Here is an 18899-nt window from a genome sequence, read left to right as displayed (position 1 = left end):
CTTGTGAGTATATTCATTTCCTTTTTCCTTCATCAAAAGAATTAATATTGCTTTCCATTTCTTTTTTCTAATAATTGACAATTAATTGGCCTGTTTCTTTTCCAATTAGTAAGAAAATATTAATAACAGATTTCCGTGTAATATTCATTTCCTTTTCGTTCATAAAAATTTAATATTAATTTCCATATGATTAAAAAGTAATATAATAATAAAATATAATTGTTGAATATATTTTCAGTGAAATATTAATAAATCATTTTGTTTTTCCTTCTAAATAATTAATATATTTATAATTATAATATAATTGTCGATTATATTTCCAGTGAAATATGAATATATTCATTTCCTTTTTCCTTCATAAAAGGAATAAATATTCATTTCCATTTCTTTTTCATTCATAATTTTTCCTAATATTTCATTTGGTGGTTACTAATTTTTGCATAGGGAAAGCTATGCTATATTTATAGTGAATTTTTATTATTAATCTCCTTTTCATTTGGCCTGATTCATGTGACAATTAGTAACTTTAGTAACATAATATTAATAACAGATTCCCGTGTGTAATATTTATTTCCTTTTTCATTCATAAAAAGATTTCAATATTCATTTCCATATAATTAATAAGTAATATAATAATAAAAATATAATTGCCAATTATATTTCCAATGAAATATTAATATATTCATTTACTTTTTATTTCATAAATATTAATATGATTTATATGATATAGTAATATTTTTTTTAATACAATAATAATATACATCATATAGTAATTTGATTGTTGGAATTTTTTTTAATATTATCATTAGAGGAATTTAATTACGTACATTAGCATAATATAGTAATTTTTTAAATACTATAATATACATCATATTGTAATTTGATTGTTTAGAATTTTTTTAATATTATCATGAGAGGGATTTAATTACGTATATTAACATAATATAATAATATTTTATTTGAATACTATAATATACATCATATAGTAATTTGGTTGTTGAAATTTTTTTTGAATATTATCATGATAGGAATTTAATTATTTACATTAACATAATATAGTAATATTTTTTGTGAATACTATAATATATATCATATAGTAATTTGATTGTTGTAATTTCTTTTGAATATTATTATAAGAGAAATTTAATTACGTACATTAACATAGTAATATATATATATATATATATATATATATATATATATATATATAATTGTATTCAGGTGAGGACTAGTAGATTATAGAGGATTCTTAGGACTCATAGTAGGCATTGATCTGATAAAATTAATGGGTAGATTTAGGTGTTTTTTTAATTAGTTGTTTTATTTTATTTAGGGAATTTCCGTGTGTGGAGCAAGGGTTGGAGGGTAGTTTTGTCTTTGCGTAGGGCTTTTAATTGCAATCAGCAGATTTTTCGGATTCCCTAAACAAGGCAAATATTCGACTTTTCAGTTCCTTCTTGTTTTTGGAGAGCAAGTTCATTGGCTGAACACTTCGGTCTCTTCGGCAGTCTGCGATAGGGTTATCGGCGGTGGACGTGAGGATTAACCGGCGCAGCAGTGATGGCAGAGGGCAGTGGGTCTCGAGTTCGTCTGGGGAGGTCTGGGCGGGCGGTGGCTGGTCGAGGTAGGTTGTTAATTTTTTTTTTTTACAGATTTTTTTCCGACGGGGTTTGTTCTGTTTTTAGGTTGATAGGCGTTGTGTGGGATTTTCTGTGTGGGTTGGCCTTTTTTTTTTTTCCGGCGACATTTGTGTGCTTGTGCGGCGGGGGTTGGGGTGGGAGGGTAGTGTTGCATGTTAGTGAGTTTTGATTGTGCTGTTTGGGGGCGGGTTGTTTCTGACGATGAGTGTGTTGTTGTGGCGGGGGTGTTCTTCTGTGGTGGTGGGCGGGTTTGGTCCGGCGACATTGGTGTGTTGGTGCGGCGGGGGATGGGGTGGGGGGTTGGGTTGCATATGGGTGATTTAGAATACTGTGGTGGCGGTGGGATGGTTATTTCCGGCGGTGTATGTTGTTTTCGGGCGGTGACTGTGTGTGCGGCGAGGGTGGGATGGCAGGGACGGTGGTTTTGTTCTGCTTTTTTATTTATTTATTTTTTGTTTGGTTTTACGGCATGACAGGCATATTAATAAAATTAAATTACCTTGGGCAATTTGGAAGCCTTGTATCAACAATCGAAACTGTCAAGCTGTTTATGTTTACAGTAGCAGTTTTTGGTTTTTTTTTCCAAGTGGTCTGGGATTAGGTGCCTCTGTGTAATGATTGTTTGCCAATGCCTAAAATGAATAACATCTCTTAGAATGTTATTAGTATGGATTTCAAAAAAAAATGTTATTAGTATGTCTTTTTTTTTTGAAGGTGTGCCAAGGGTGTTTTAATTGTGTGGTATTTTTCCAATTTCATGTCGTTCTTGGTTTTCTCATCCCTTTGGTTACTACTGAAATTAGTTTTTCAATATATGTGTAAATTCGGTACATTTTGATTAGTATGTTTAACAACATTTACATTAGTATGTTGCTATTTGTCAAATTTCATGTCTTTGTTGGTTTTCTCATCCCTTTTGTAACTACTGAATTTTGTTTATCAATATCTGTGTAAATTTCAAACATTTTTACTAGTATGTTTAACAACATTTACATTAGTATGTCTAATTAGTAGGTAAGGATTCATAATATCAAAACGAATAGGAACAGAACAAAACATATGTGTTGGGTCATTTAGTTTTTTAGTTTATGTTTTACTAGTTCGAGCACAGCAAAAAAGAAATAAAAAAAAAAACCAACCACAGCCTAATTTTTTTTTTGGTTCATTTTTCTTTGGTGCCAACTGGTATGGTTTTAGATGCCAATGTGTAATTATCTATGTGCCACTGCGGTGAGTTTTACATGAATGGTTTGGTCGCATTTCAGTTGGGTTTACGGTGAGTTTTTATTTTGTTTTGTACTAATATATTCTGACTTATTTTATATGTGTTTTACTGCCACCAAATGTGCTCACTTTTGTGCCCATTCAATGTTTTTGTTATTGTTATGTGATTAGCAACAGTTAAGCTAATATGTATATTTAGTATCTAAGGGAGTTTTTTGCATTTTTAGTCCCACGACTATAGTGGCACTTGTAGGATTGGTCCACGACTTTCAAACGTTTCAATTTTAGTCCATGACTATTGTTTTTTTTTGCAAAAATGGTCCTTCCGACGCCGGAAAACAAAAACCTACGAATTTTCCGGCAATTTTTCGCCGGAAAAAAAAATTGACATATTTTCCGTCAATTTCTCGCCGGGAAAAAATTCTCCTTTCAAGTAAGATTAAAATTGACATTTCTAAACAATTAATTTAATTTAAAACAAATTCATTTCTAAAAACATATTTAGTCAATTTAATTATTTTTTTATTTTGGTAAACTAATTAAAGTTAAAACTAATTCATTTCTAAAAGCATACGTAGCCAAGTTAATCTTAGTAAATTAAATATAAATTCAAAATTATTTTTAGTTTTTCGTTTAAATTTAAATTATATTTACTTTTTAGCCAATTAAGTACAAATTTAAAATTATTAATACAAATTCAAGATCAACAAAAAATAATATTATTATGATTAAATTTAAACTAAAAAGTAAAAATAATATTTGAATAATTTTGCCCAGTAGTAACATCTGCCAACCTAAAGGAAATTTTTTTTAGAAATGTCAATTTTGAATAAAAAGTAAAATACATTAATTTTTTAGAAATGCCAGTTTTAATCTTACTTGAAAGGAGATTTTTTTTTCTAGCGATAAATTGACAGAAAATATGTCAATTTTTTTTTCCGGCAAAAAATTGCTGGAAAATTCGCCGGTTTTTGTTTTCCGGCGCCGGAAGGACCATTTTTGCAAAAAAAACAATAGTCATGGACCAAAATTGCAAAGTTTGAAAGTCATGGACCAATCCTACAAGTGCCACCATAGTCGTGGGACTAAAAATGCAAAAAACTCGTATCTAAGGTAACATTAAAAAAAAAAAAAAAAAAAAAAAGACCACAACTAAACAGTAGTGTTCCACTTGGTATGGGATTAGATGCCACTGTGTACTTATAGTGTGCCAATTCCTATATATATATATTTTTGGTGCCAAGTGGTACATATTCAGATGCCAATGCGTAATTATTTGTGTGCCACTAAAGTGAGTTTTACAGTGGGTTGATCGCATTTTATTTGGGTTTACGGTGCCTTTTAATTTTGTCTTTTTTACTAACATATTCTGTCTTAGTACTCCAAATACTTATTTCTGTTAGTACTCCAAATAGTTTCACATTTAGTTTAGTCTGATTAGCTACATTTAAGTTAGAATGTATATGTAGTAAGGGAACATTTTAAACAACAAAAAAGAACACAACTAATCATTTTTGTTCCAAGTGGTATGGAATTTAATGTGTTAGTATGTTTAAGAACATTTACATTAGTATGTGTACTTAGTATGTAACAAATCATAATGTGGTATGTGTTTCTATTCTTTTTCCTATACCATTTTTTCCCTTTATTGGTTTACAGTTTTCACATTGTTATATTTCTATGCTGTTTAGAAACTGTTGTTGCATGAGTATTTTAAATGAGAGGGTGAGCCTTTCAAGGCCGGTTTGTGCATGAATTTGTCAACTAAAAGGATGCAGATGAAGTGGCGTGACCACAGGAACAAAATCGATTGTGGGGTCTACCTCATGAGGCACATGGAGAGTTATTCTGGAGAAGGTGTAAATTCCTGGGTTTCCGGGTTAAAAAAGGGTGATAGGTCTGAGCTTAATCGTTTGCGTTTGCATTATATAAAGGAGATTTGCACTGCTGATGTTAACGCACACCGTACGAGCAATGTTGCGCGTGCACTCGCCTTTCAATAACGGTCTTCCGGTGGCACTTGATTGCCTACGTCATTTGTTCATTTTTGATTTGTGTTCTTTTGGTCACTAGATATGGGATTTTCGATCATGTTTATTCCACTATTGGTTACTCTTTCGTCATATTTTGGACATGGAACTACTACACTTTTGGATTTAGCTTCGTTTATGTTTTTTTTGAACGACGTGTTTTCGATTTATGATTATGATATTACTATTCATGCCATTACTTATGATATTTCTTGTGTAACTCATGATACCATGGAATCCCACTGCTTAGGCATACAAGTTAGTATTCTCTTATTCACATTATGTTCACCTTGTCATAGTCAATGGCACACCATAATCTTAGTCAGGTTATTTTTTTTTTCCAATCCCACTTTGCCATCTGTCTACTATGCCACGGGCACACACTATTCGGTCACTGTCCACATACTAAGTATACATAACAATAATATTTAGTAGGCACAAAATTGAGCACATATGGTGACAGTAAATCACACATAAAATAAATCCTAATATATTAGTAAAAACAAAAAAAAAAATAAAAACAATTCACCGTTAAACCAACTTAAATGCCACCAAACCATTCATGTAAAACTAATTGCATTGTCACATAAATAATAACTCATTGGCATCTAAAACCATACCCCTTGGCACCAAAGAGAACTGCACCGCAAAAAAAAATATTACGTTGTGGTTGTTTTTTTTATTTTATTTATTTTTTTCCTGTTATTAACGAGTAAGACCATCATAACTACAAAAATAAATGACCCAACACAAATGTTATATTAAGCTGTGGTTGTTATTTGACAAAAGGGATGAGACAACATATTACTCCTATATATCCTTCTTTAGTCTTCCTCATTGTGCTACATCTTACATCAAATCCGACTTCAACTGCATATTGTTTATAAAACGCCACACCTTCTTCCATTGATGCAAATTGTTGCCCGGTATACAGTTTTTTGGTTCCCACACAATCCGGGATAAAATAATTCGTCTCTCCTTGCCAACTATGTACCCCGGATGACCCAATACTCCCTTCATCTGCATCAGGTTGTATGTTACAAATTTTCCGGCTTAGAATACATAAATAATTAACCTTTCACAATCATACTTTACGTCTCATAAATGCACATAACTACATAACATAACCACGACCAATAAATCCAAACTTTATACTACTAAACCAATCATTATTTATTAAAAAAATTCTTACGTCTTCCTTATTTCAAGAATCTATATGGAGCTTACGACAAATACGATTCCAAATCAATGACCACTTTTAATACAACACAAAACATTTTAGTCCACGTTTTTGCTGTAAAAAAAATATATAAAAGGGTGGCACACAACACTCTCTTTATGGGCACAGATTACTCACATAATATGCACATCCCCAAGTCCAAAACTATCAATTTCTCCAATATTCATAAACAAAATTAATGATTCCATATTCATATTGTTTTTGAAAATTCCAACAACAGCACACATCAGTTTACAGCATTCTTTTGCCGTTAAAAACTTGTCACGGGTGGAAACACAATCTCACGTTTGGCACACAACACATACATTTCTGGCACACATCACATACATTTCTGGCACACATCACTAACTCAATATGCACACACCCATCTCCATTAACACTAAATTCCTCCAATATTCATACAACCAATTACAAAACACCCAAGTCCATAACACTCCATAAAACAAATATGCAATCACTACTCATCTCCAATTATACTACAACAAAACACATACAATTTTCGAAAAGTTTACTGCTTTTAACCAACCATCCAAATACGGCACACAATTGTCAGACCATTCGCACACACACAACTCCATCACTCTCAATTACTACAAGTAAATTAAAAGCTCCGCTATTAAATTCTACTCCAATATTAATACATATAAACACAGAATTATGGAGCATTTTTCGGCCTTCGCAAATGCCTAACGCGTGGCACACAACACATACACTATGGGCACACAATATTCAGACCCTCAGCACACACTCACCGTTATTTTGCTCGTACATTATTCAACAAATTTCTCATTTAAACAACAATTATTAATGTTTCAAGTTTCGTTACTTACCCTTGTTTGTTGCCGGGTCTATGTGTTCCTCAAACATCATGTTGGCATCTCCATCCATTGCAGTGTGTTCTTCAACCAAATCAATGAGCTCCATCTTTAAATATCTAAATATCCCCACGTCTGGCTTCTCAAAAACACAGCCTTCTTGTATGTTTTCATTTTTTGGGTAAATACGCAGCCTTCTTGTATGTTAATACCATCTAATTGATTTATTACCATATTCAATAAAGCTAATAACGGTGCTCATGGTTGTTAATAATTTCGTTTCCTTAATTGCACTGCATGAACATCACTACTGGACTTATTTGCCCTTCCTAATAATATCTAACGTGATTCTATACTGTATTTACATTTAATCTCAACCCTAGATTTAATTTATATGGATGGTTATGATGGATCGTAATAGTCCTCTATACTATGTAGTCCTCATGTGAACAAAGGCATATATATATATATATATATATATATATATATATATATATNTTATTTGCCCTTCCTAATAATATCTAACGTGATTCTATACTGTATTTACATTTAATCTCAACCCTAGATTTAATTTATATGGATGGTTATGATGGATCGTAATAGTCCTCTATACTATGTAGTCCTCATGTGAACAAAGATATATATATATATATATATATATATATATATATATATATATATTGAAAATAGGCAAGATTAATATATTCATACAGCAATGGAATTGATTAAAATATTACATTAATTTCCGTGTATAACAATAAGATTTGGAATCATATTTTGAATATTTTGTCAATTTTAGCAAAGGAATGATAAGGAAGGCTAGAATTTCTAATAAGGAATTATTATATAATATTATGTGACCGATTTCAAAAAATTTGGACTAAAATGAGCGGGAAAACTAGCACTTCTGTTTTAATATATATATATATATATATATATATATATATATATATATATAAGTTTTGGTTTTTATCCGAGAACATCTCGAAAGCAGATCGATACTTTTAATGGTGAATGATATTTGAATTAAAAGTTGACCAAGATTAAGAATGTTCATATTTAACAAGTTGACCTTTGACTTGTGCCACCGCTGGTTTCTTGAGCCTAGAGCCGTCGCCGCCGTGATACCCCCTCCCTCGCCGCCGTCCGCCTGAAGCAACTTCCCCCGATGAGTTAAATGTAAGCTATAATGGCTTCTCCGGTTGCATCCGAAAACTGAATACTGCCGAACCCTCTGAGCCGAAGTCATAGCAGCCGAGTTCTATTTTTCTCCCATCGCTGCCTAACCAGCTTGCTCTACCGGAGTCCGCCACCGACGTACTGGAATGTAAATCCGTCTAAAGGAGCTTCGTGCCTAGTCGATCTCCCCTTGCTGATGACAGTAGAGATGCAGCTTCCGTTCGGCGCCTTTGTTGGTTTGGAGGCCAATTCCCCATCCGAGTCTAGCAGTTTCAGTTGACAACTTTTCCTGGACAATAGCTTTGTTAGGACTTCAGCAGCATCTTGTCTGTTTCTTCCTGATGAAATCTCCCCTGGTTCAAGTAACAAACTAATCCTTCTTGTTCATGTAACAAGCTTTTCCTTTGCTTCTGGTTTTGCATATCTTTTATCATCTTTTTTTGTATCCTGCATTTATAACTATTATCCGCCAACCTCTACATTTCTATCCTGACCAATGAGTATTATCTCTTGGAATTGTCGGGGGCTCGGCAATCCCACAAGGATTCAAGTTTTAGTTGATATAATCCGCACAAAGAGGCCAGTTATTTTCTTTCTTATGGAAACTAGATTGTGTTCTGCTGCCATGGAGAAAATAAGAGTTACCTTGGGTTTTGAGAGTCTATTTACAGTGGATAGCGTTGGCTTAAGTGGTGGATTAGCAATCATCTGGAAAAAAGAAGTGGAACTGGATATTCTTAGTTTCTCTAGAAACCACATTGATGCATCCATTAAATCAGAAATTTCTATTTCCCCCTGGCGTTTCACTGGCTTCTATGGTTGCCCGGAGAGAATCAGAAGGAAAAACTCATGGAATCTTCTAAAGCACCTGTCGCACCAATACACTCTACCTTGGATTCTAATGGGAGATTTTAATGACCTCCTACACGAAAGTGAGAAACTGGGCAGAATTCAGCACCCTCAATGGCTCATCCAAGGTTTTAGTGAAGTTATCAACTACTACAGTGGTCTTAGGAATTTTTAGTTCAAGGGTTATCAATATACTTGGGAAAAAGGAAGAGTCACCGTGAACTGGATCCGTGAAAAACTTGATCGCATCCTTGTACACAACCAGTGGTTGGATCTCTTTGGTGAAGCTAGGGCAAAATCCTTTGAAGCAGCTTGCAGCGATCATCTCCCGCTTGCTCTATGGTCGTTGTCTTCGGTTAGAGTAAGGAAACGTAGGAAATTCAAATTTGAGAATTGTTGGTTAAAGGAAACTCAATGCCAGGAGATTGTGTCTCGAAGTTGGGAAATATCAGTGGGTCTTAATCTCTGCGACCGGTTTGAAGTATGTAGCCAAGAAATCTGGAAGTGGGGTAAGGACTTCAACAAAAATCTACAACCTCAAATTGACCACTTCCGATCTCAGCTTGGGCGTTTAAGGTCTAGAACTGATAGTCAAGGTCTCAAGGAATTTTGGAATTCTTGAAAGCTCAAAAGGAATACATAAGGCTTCTGGATAAACAGAATAAATTTTGGAAGCAACAAGCGAAACTGTTTTGGTACCAAGGAGGAGACAACAACACCAGATTTTTCCACAATGCTGTTAAACAGAGAAAAAGGAATAATTATATCACAAAGCTTCGAAATCAGAATGGAGTCTGGATCAATCAAGGGGCTGAGTTAAATGATCTGATGAGAGATTATTTTACTAATCTCTTTACTAGTTCTGCTGGTGAACAATCACCTGTGATAAACTGCCTTAATCCAAAAATCACCAGTAATAATCAGAATAGAGCTCTTTTTGAGGAGATTCTCTAGAGATGAGATTAAAAAGGCAGCGTTTGGAATGCATCCTGATAAGAGTCCGGGATTTGATGGATTAAATCCTAGGTTTTTTCAAAGTTACTGGGATATTCTAGGGGAAAGCATTGTTCAGCTTTGTAATGAATTTCTAAGGTCTGGTAAGCTCCCTAAAGGACTAAACACCACCCAAATCGTCCTAATCCCAAAAAAGTCTGCTCCGGAAACCATGGCTGATCTTAGACCGATAGCATTGTGTACAGTGGCTTACAAAATTCTTGCTAAGGCAATGGCAAACAAGATAAAAATTCTTCTTGAAGATATTATCTCAAATAATCAAAGTGCTTTTGTTCCATGAAGATTTATCACAGATAATATTATAGTGGCCTTTGAAATGCAACACTTCCTGAAAAGGAAAACTCAAGGTCGTGAAGGATATGCAGCTTTGAATGCAACAAAGCTTTGGTTTGACCATCATCCTAACCTATGTGTTTGTTCTATTCATGACATTTACTAATATTAATTGATTAATTCCTCATACAAATAGGCAACGGTGAGGAATTAACCACCAAAAAAAACATAAACATATCCCAGAACTAAACATTAACAAACTCAAACTCATTTGCTAACTCTGTCAAAGCTGCATAGTGTAATGCAGCGTAGCAGTCCGGGCGTAATTTTTCCATGGCAGGACAAACATCATCACGGTATAGGCCATGCTATTTAAAAAAAAAAAAAAAAAAACAAATAAACAAACAAAAGACTTAGTATAAAAAATTTAAAAAAAAAAAAAAAAAAACAAATAAACAAACAAAAGACTTAGTATAAAAAATTTAAAAAAAAAAAAAAAAAAACAAATAAACAAACAAAAGACTTAGTATAAAAAATTTAAAAAAAAAAAAAAAAAAACAAATAAACAAACAAAAGACTTAGTATAAAAAATTTAAAAAAAAAAAAAAGAAAAACTTGAAAAGATTATTTAACTAATTTTTTTACCTCGCAACCGTGTGTTGCTATATTTCTCAACACCTTACTCATATTCCGTATTCGATTTGGTTGCTGTTTTTGGCGTTGTGCGTGAGCCTGTGGCTGTTGCTGGCGTTGTGCATGAGCCTGTGGCTGTTGCTGGCGTTGTGCATGAGCCTGTGGCTGTTGCTGGCGTTGTGCATGAGCCTGTGGCTGTTGCTGGCGTTGTGCGTGAGCCTGTGGCTGTTGCTGGTCTTGTGCGTGAGCCTGTGGCTGTCGCTGGTCTTGTGAACGCTTTAATTCAAAGTCTATACACATTCTGATAGGGCTATTAATATCCCTGGAATACCACTCTTCGGAATACCACTCAGAATCGAAATTATGAATACCAATATAGTTCATTATATCAAATGCCTTTATCAACATTGCATTAACTCTCTCCCGTTCGTTCTTCCCCTGATTAGAGATTATCCGATGAAACTTTATTACAAAATCTAAAAGCAATATTCTGCTTTCACCCACATAAAATATTGGGTGTGTCCGAAGCATTTTAAAATTCATTCTGAAAAAGAAAAAAAAATTAGAATTAAACAAAGGAAAATATATAATTTAAATGTTTGAAATACTTACTTCTCTGTCTTAATCACTTTAAGCTCTTCCAGAAGAACTTTTAGGTCATTTGAAAGGTATTTCACACCAATCCAATGTTGCAGTATTTTGGAAATGTCTTGAGTACATTGCAAGTACAGTCCAGGGTTAACTTTAGAGGAGGGTTTGAGAAACCCAATCTTGAACATAGAACTTTCGGATTTCGTGACCAAATTTTTAGATTTGGTCAAAAACACATTTTGAGACGCCACGTTAAAGTCGGGATAAAACTCACGCAGAGCTGCAACACTGTCAAAAAGTGACCTGCAAAATATTAAATGTGAAAAAAAATTAAAACTAAATATAAATATTTACTTTATAATAAATAACATACATATAATATTATATATAAATTAACCTTAAAGGATAAAGAAAATTAGCGTGGTCATCCAGTGCGGGTTTTTTTAAATCTTTCAGGGTGCCAAAAATCTCCTCTGAAACTACCAAAAAAATACCCTCGACTTCATTTGGCATTGTCAGATGGTATATCTTTGGAAGGCACGTGTGCTGCTTGCAGTAATAACTTGCAATCAAGTTGTAGTCATGGTCCATTGTGCTCAGTTTCCAAAGACTACACCTTATGTCATCAATTCCAACACGAAGTAAACCCTTAGCATGCTCCGCGCGATTTTTTCCATCTTCTTCGGTAAGTTTAAAAGTTGAGTTTTGCAATTTAAATGTTTTATTAATATACTTATCCAAATCATTGTTTGGCTTTGCCAATTCTTCAATATCTGTCAACATAATCTGCCGACCTACATCATTATAAAAAAATAAATAAATAAATAAATAAATAATAATTCAGAACACTAATGTACAGTTTAGCCTTTTATTTGTTTCGATTTATACAATTCTCTTTAAAGAAGTACATGATCATATACAGTGTATCCTTTTCTAATAATTGTTCCGATAAAAGAAGTACATGATCAACTATCAAATACTCATTAAAGAGAATTGTATAAATCGAAACAATTTTGTTTTTTTTTTAAATATATGATAATTTTCATAGTAACAATATATTGTTTCGATTATACTATTCTCTTTTTAAAAAAAAATTGAAATTAAGATTTTATTCATAATACTTTTTTTGCTCATATTTGAAAACTACTCATAAAATTACTTTAAAAAAAAAAACATGAATGCCCTGAAATGATTGCCCACTGTTTAAAAAAAAATATGAAAGTTGCAGACCAGGTCAGCTATTGCATATGAAGAGTTGGAAATTTTAAACAGAACATATACATGATCAACTATCAAACACTCTCTGAAAACTATGTTTTGAAAACTATGCTACATAAAACTGTGTTTTTCACCTATCCCTTTAGTTTAATTTGAAAAAAAAATGAAAATTAAAGAAATTATTTTCTATTTAGGGTGAGATATTTCTTTAAAAAATTGTTTTTCACCTATCCCTTTCATTGATAAAAAAAAATGAAAGTTGCTGGCAACAGATGAGATATTTCATATTTAGGGGTGAGCAAACGATCAAATAACCTATTAACCTACCGTGAATTTTTACCTTTGTAACCGACCGAAGGTAGGTCTATAACCGACCGAAAACCGACCGTCGGTTTTCGGTCGGTTTCGGTCGGTTACCAAATAACCGAACCTAAGTCAAACATTCAAGTCAACTAAGTCAACTAAGGCAGAGTGGCAGTGCATAACACAAAGCTAAGACACTGGCAGTATTTCAGTAAAAATTAAATAATATCTCAGCAAAAATTAAATTAGTATTTCAGTATTTCTATAAAAATTAAATCAGTATTTCAGTACTATAATCCTAGCATTATTGTTCAAAACAGTAAGCTTTCATAACCCTATCCAGTATGAAATTTTGAACAAAACACAGAGATTTACCAAATATTAGAAAACAAGAACACTAAAATACACTTTAAAAAATATATACATTGAAATCACTAAAATAATGGTGCATTATTCATTAAAAAAAATACACTTAATAAAAATATTAACAGAAAAAAAAATAAAAACAATAATTAAACAAATTACCTGAGGCAGTGGCGTCTCCGACTGTGGTCTGAGTTGCTGACTGTGGTCTGTGGTCGTGGAACAACGGAAGTCGTGGACTCGTGGAAGTGTGGAACAGAGTACAGATTAATAACCGAACCTAAGTCAAACATTCAATTCAACTAAGTCAACTAAGGCAGAGTGGCAGTGCATAACACAAAGCTAAGACACTGGCAGTATTTCAGTAAAAATTAAATAATATCTCAGCAAAAATTAAATTAGTATTTCAGTATTTCTATAAAAATTAAATCAGTATTTCAGTACTATAATCCTAGCATTATTGTTCAAAACAGTAAGCTTTCATAACCCTATCCAGTATGAAATTTTGAACAAAACACAGAGATTTACCAAATATTAGAAAACAAGAACACTAAAATACACTTTAAAAAATATATACATTTAAATCATTAACAATAATGGTGCATTATTCATTAAAAAAAATACACTTAATAAAGATAATTAAACAAATCACCTGAGGCACTGTGGTCGTGGAACAACGGAAGTCTTGGAACAGAGACTGTGGTGTCGGAACTCGGAAGACTGTTGGAGAACGTTCACGTCGGAAATCGGAAGACTGCTGTGGTGTCGGAACTCGGAAGACTGTTGGAGAACGTCGGAACGGTGGAGAAGGCGACTAATTCAGGATTTAGGTCATTAGGAATTTAGGTGTGGGCCACTAGGTTTAGTGGGCTATGGGTGGGTTTATCATTTATGGGTTTAAAATGTAATCTATTCATAGTTACTTTCTCGCTTTCACTGAGACTCAAACACACTCTCATTATCCATGTGATAGTGTTAATCGGAACACTAGGTGCCACTTGATCACAAGGTCTTTGGCAGATATAATATTAATATATAATATATTATATGTCGGTTATCGGTACCGATCGATAACCGACCTCTAAAAACCGCATAAAAACCGAAAAACCGAAAATTTTTGAAAAGTGATAACCGTAACCGACCGATAACCGATTTTTTTATCGGTTCGGTAATCGGTTAGCGGTTAGTGGTCGGTTAACCGATGTTTTGCTCACCCCTATTCATATTAGTAGTTGAAATTTTAAACAAAACAGTGTTTGAACAGTATAGAATAGAACAATGTGATTTACTCCAAGTATAGAGCATTAGATGAAAGATCTCATAATCCACATAAATTGAAAGATCTCAAAAAATGTAATTTTGCTAACTCTTCTATCATTTAGAAGAGTAGAAGATAAACCTAAGGCCTCAAAATGATGCTATTTTCATCATCTTCCATCAACTTTTAAAATTAAGGCAGTACTGTATTGTGTGTATGCAAAATGCAGATAGAAATATTTCATATTATAGATGAATATAATCAAAGTTTCAACTAATTATTACCAGCTCACTAATATTAACTATCGTAACAGGCTTAGGCCTTAGATAGACCTTTGAACATTAACTCTATAGGAGTAGTGCCAATATCAATAACAACTACCCAAATTGCTTGAACTGATTGATTAATCACTAACATTAACAAATCATATGTGAAAAAAACATTGATATTGTTAACCAAGGGAAACACTGTGAAGGCATGATAACTGAATCTATAAACTAGAATTTAAGTGCTTAAGAACCTATTATGAAGTTTGTATAAAAAAAAAAAAGGTGGGCATGCATATCATATGATATTGTTCCTCAAATTGCATGTCAGTAATCAAAACTTATTAACCAAGATTATGCAACTCTAACATTAGAAAGTGGTTCAACTACACCTCACTAGTTATCACACGCGCGTTGCGCGATTAAATCAATGCCCAATGCGTATTTTTAAATTAGTGTTCCTTAATTGGTTAAAGTATCATATAATAATGAGAGAGAAAAATATGTTAAATTAATAGAAATCAAATAAATAGTTTCGATGCTTATATATAGGGATGAGCATAATTACCGGAAAACCGACAAAATCGATAACCGAAAATCGAACCGACCGATTATTTCGGTTATCGGTCGGTTATCGGTTATAAGGCTAACAAAAATTTCGATTATTCGGTTATTTTTCGGTTATGAAGGTGTAATAACCGCGGTCATCGAATAACCAATAATATTTTATATATATATATATATATATATATATATATATATATATATATATATATATATATATATATATATATATATATATAATATATTAGTAAACCAGTAGGCAGTATATATATATTAGCAAACCCATGTAGTGATGTAGGCATACCGCACACTTAGTAAATCTTTTCTGTCTTAGGTTATTAAGTTAGTTTATTAACAGTGTACTTAATAAACACTGTTAAATTAGTTTTAGGTTCAATGTTAGCTTATTATTTACACTCTAATTCAGTCACTGTTAGATTTTTAAAAGTTAGGTTCAATGTTTAGTTTATTATTTACACTCTAATTCAGTTTATTCACTGTTTATTAAATGTTTAGTTTTAATTTTAGTATTAAAATCTTTTGATGAGTCAAAGATGAGTTTGGATCAAAGATGAATTATAAAAATCTTATTTACGCAATCCATTGTCGGTTTTTCGGTTACCGAAATAACCGACCGAAACCGACACATTCGGTTTCGGTCGGTTATACATGTATGCTCGATCGGTTTCGGTCGGTTACGAAGTATTAAAAAATTCCATCGGTTATTCGGTTATCGGTCGGTTATTAACCGTAACCGACCGATGCTCACCCCTACTTATATATTTTAATAAAACATAACGAAATTGTAAATAGCTAAATTGCAACTAAAATAAGTAGAAACAAATAAACCACTTACATGGAGCAAATGGCGTGTCATCATTGTTACTTGTTTGGACATCAGTCCGACCATTTAAAATTCACGTGTAATTGTATTTGTGAGCAAATACTTTATAGTTCGTCCGGACAGGTTTGACAATGACATTTGAGATGATGTACCATTTGTTGGTTTGTAAAGTGATAACATGCATTACAATGTCATTATCAAACATTATTGATTGAAACCAAGTTCCTTGTATTTAGATATAGCATTTACAATGATATTGGTGGTGAATGAGAGCATCTTCATAATAATAATAATACTAATAATGATAATAATAATAATAATAATAAAGGGAGAAAAGTTTTACTATTTACTTACTGTTTCATCTTCAAGTACGATGAGCATATACTTTTTCTCAGGCGTTTCAATAATATTTTTTGGTTCGTTTTTTCTTAATAACATGAACTGTACAACTCCAGTCCACAGTTTGTGTGTCAATATCAATTAACTTTACTGCATTTGTCATTACTAATATCCTTTTGTCATGAAAAATATGTTCATAAAGGATGTTATGAAATAATATAATGGGAACCACAACATAAATTCAAAAATAATAGATTAGGGAGTTAGGAGTAACTAAAATGTGTAGATTATAGAATAATATAATGAGAACCACAACATTACATACAAGGGTACAAGTATAGATGAACAGATTATACAATAGATATATTTACATAACGATATTGAAGTTATACTAATTAATGAGTATACCATCATTGATTTTTTTTTTTAAATTATAATCATTATGAGTACAAATACAAATAATAGAATTAGCATGATAATATTTTGGCAATCATACCTATAGAATGTCAAGTAGATTGTGTGTTGCAGAATATGTTAGGTTTAGTTTTGGCCTTTTGGGTGAATACCAGTGAGAAGGGGAGGGGTTTATATACTGTTGTTTTGGTAGAATAATGATTTAGTTAGGAATCTATACAAAATTGTATTATAGAATCTTATTAAGACTTCAATATTTTAATTTTAATGTAGGAATCTATACAGAATTGTATTATAGAATATTGTCAAATTGTTTGAAAACTGCAATAAAAAACAAATTGCCTAAAGTTTTAATGTTAAACTTCCGTTATATTTAATGGAAAAATTTGGTAAAATTATAAAAGATTATGATATATTAAGAATTTAATTAGAGGTTGCACAATAAGAAAAACATAAAGTACAATATGTTATAGCAGACTATTACACCAACATTTTTGTTAGTTCCAGTTAAGGGTCTAACATTATTGGCTCTTATTATAAATGTAGATATTCTACTCAGAATATCTAGATCGAAAAAAAAAACATGGAAGAGTACAAGGTATACCTTTGATTCTTTCTGAAATCTTGATTTAAGGTTTCTTCGTTCAAAAATAGTAACAACGACCGAATCAATCACATGTAACAACCAAAGCACTTAAATATTGTCTGGATTATTTGGGAAGAATAAGGACGATTTAGGCTTTGATTTTGGAAAGATGGAGTGAAGTTGCTAGAAGTAGAGAGCAGAGAGATACCTGGACATAGGCTGAACGAGAAATTCGGGTCAGAACAAAGTCTCCAACCTATTTCTTCCATTTTATACTTGGTCTATGGGCCGGATTTTTGTTTAGGCCTCAACAAATTTGTTGGGCCAAGTCTGTAAAACTAAATTACTAATAAGAGTTAATTCCAGCAATGGTCCCCCGACTATGTTGATTTTCCAAAATTGGTCATCGTCTTTTAATTTGGACAAAAAAGACACTTGACTATTGAATTTGTTCCAGCAATGATCCTTCCGTTTATGTTCAGTTAGTGAGGTGTTATGTGTGAGGGTAAATGAGTCTTTTCATTACAGTCTTCTTCTTCCCCTTGTTCTCCCTAATCTACTCAGCGATAATGTCCATTTTTTCTACGGTAAGCCGGATTCAACCTCTTATTGTCGATCTTGTTTTTGATTGTGACCGATTCCTAGAAATTGAATCGCAAGGCAGTGAGCAAGGGGATTTTCGCACAGAAATTGATCTGCAAAAAGGAGATCAACGAACGCACGAACAATCAAGAGTTCATAAAATGAAAGATAAAAATTAACACTATAATCATCATTTTCTAAATGTCATAAGAGTTCATAAAAATGGCAATTTCTTAGAGAGCAAACACATCAGGAGCACAAGTAAAGTTTCATGATTGGAGTTCACCAGATAGTGAATAAAAAATTAGATGTTGTATGAAATTGGAGTTCTAAGTTTCATGAATGGAGCTCACCAGATAGTGAATAAAAAATCAGATGTTGTATGAAATTGGAGTTCTAAATCAACATACTAGTATTGAACCGCTTAATACCGGGAGCACCGTGTAGAAGCTGGGGAAAAGCACTGAGCACATTCGTACGGTAGTTGCCGCGCAACTAAGCAATTGAAATGACTACTTTACCCCTTCATTTAACGCCCACTTAACCTTCATCTGACGGAAGGACCATTGCTGAAACAAATTCAATAGTCAAGTGTCTTTTTTGTCCAAATTAAAAGACGAAGACCAATTTTAAAAAATCAACATAGTCTGGGGACCATTGCTGGAATTAACTCT

At 32.7% G+C, this 18899-nt stretch overlaps 2 protein-coding genes and 1 long non-coding RNA gene across 4 annotated transcripts; 2 read left to right on the top strand and 1 right to left on the bottom strand.

Annotated features, from left to right (window-relative positions):
* Positions 1-1470: 1470 nt before the first annotated feature.
* LOC115997445 lies at positions 1471-5090 on the top strand. The gene is made up of 2 exons (XR_004093735.1): positions 1471-1624; positions 4556-5090. It is a non-coding gene; the product is annotated as an uncharacterized LOC115997445 (long non-coding RNA).
* Positions 5091-8624: 3534 nt separating this feature from the next.
* LOC115995850 lies at positions 8625-10271 on the top strand. The gene is made up of 3 exons (XM_031234998.1): positions 8625-9105; positions 9184-9573; positions 9892-10271. The coding sequence occupies exons 1-3, from the start codon at positions 8625-8627 to the stop codon at positions 10269-10271; spliced, it is 1251 nt and encodes a 416-aa protein (XP_031090858.1).
* On the bottom strand, positions 10204-17872 carry LOC115997598. 2 transcript variants are annotated; one of them, XM_031237189.1, is made up of 8 exons: positions 17852-17872; positions 17662-17762; positions 14025-14186; positions 13535-13652; positions 11886-12282; positions 11510-11791; positions 10910-11441; positions 10204-10632 (listed from the first exon to the last, which is right to left on the bottom strand). In XM_031237189.1, the coding sequence occupies exons 5-8, from the start codon at positions 12269-12271 to the stop codon at positions 10510-10512; spliced, it is 1323 nt and encodes a 440-aa protein (XP_031093049.1). In that variant the 5' UTR covers positions 12272-12282; positions 13535-13652; positions 14025-14186; positions 17662-17762; positions 17852-17872; the 3' UTR covers positions 10204-10509. The 2 variants fall into 2 exon arrangements, with proteins under 2 accessions (XP_031093049.1, XP_031093048.1); XM_031237188.1 differs by lacking the exon at positions 17852-17872 and having other exon boundaries at positions 17662-17845.
* Positions 17873-18899: the final 1027 nt, after the last annotated feature.

The sequence above is a fragment of the Ipomoea triloba genome, chromosome 11 (genome assembly GCF_003576645.1).
Source record: "Ipomoea triloba cultivar NCNSP0323 chromosome 11, ASM357664v1".
NCBI classification, from domain to species: domain Eukaryota; kingdom Viridiplantae; phylum Streptophyta; class Magnoliopsida; order Solanales; family Convolvulaceae; genus Ipomoea; species Ipomoea triloba.
The sequence above is the reverse complement of the archived record's forward strand: the minus strand, read 5'-3'. Positions and strand labels throughout refer to the sequence as shown.

Coding starts and splice junctions, on each gene's coding strand:
- LOC115995850 (XM_031234998.1), top strand. CDS start 8,625: ATGAGTATTATCTCTTGGAATTGTCGGGGGCTCGGCAATCCCACAAGG. Junction 9,106..9,183: donor CCCTCAATGGCTCATCCAAG/GTTTTAGTGAAG, acceptor CTTGGGAAAAAG/GAAGAGTCACCGTGAACTGG. Junction 9,574..9,891: donor GTCTAGAACTGATAGTCAAG/GTCTCAAGGAAT, acceptor AAAAATCACCAG/TAATAATCAGAATAGAGCTC.
- LOC115997598 (XM_031237189.1), bottom strand. CDS start 12,271: ATGTTGACAGATATTGAAGAATTGGCAAAGCCAAACAATGATTTGGAT. Junction 11,442..11,509: donor AAAGTGATTAAGACAGAGAA/GTAAGTATTTCA, acceptor TTTCTTTTTCAG/AATGAATTTTAAAATGCTTC. Junction 10,633..10,909: donor TAGCAACACACGGTTGCGAG/GTAAAAAAATTA, acceptor TTTTTTAAATAG/CATGGCCTATACCGTGATGA.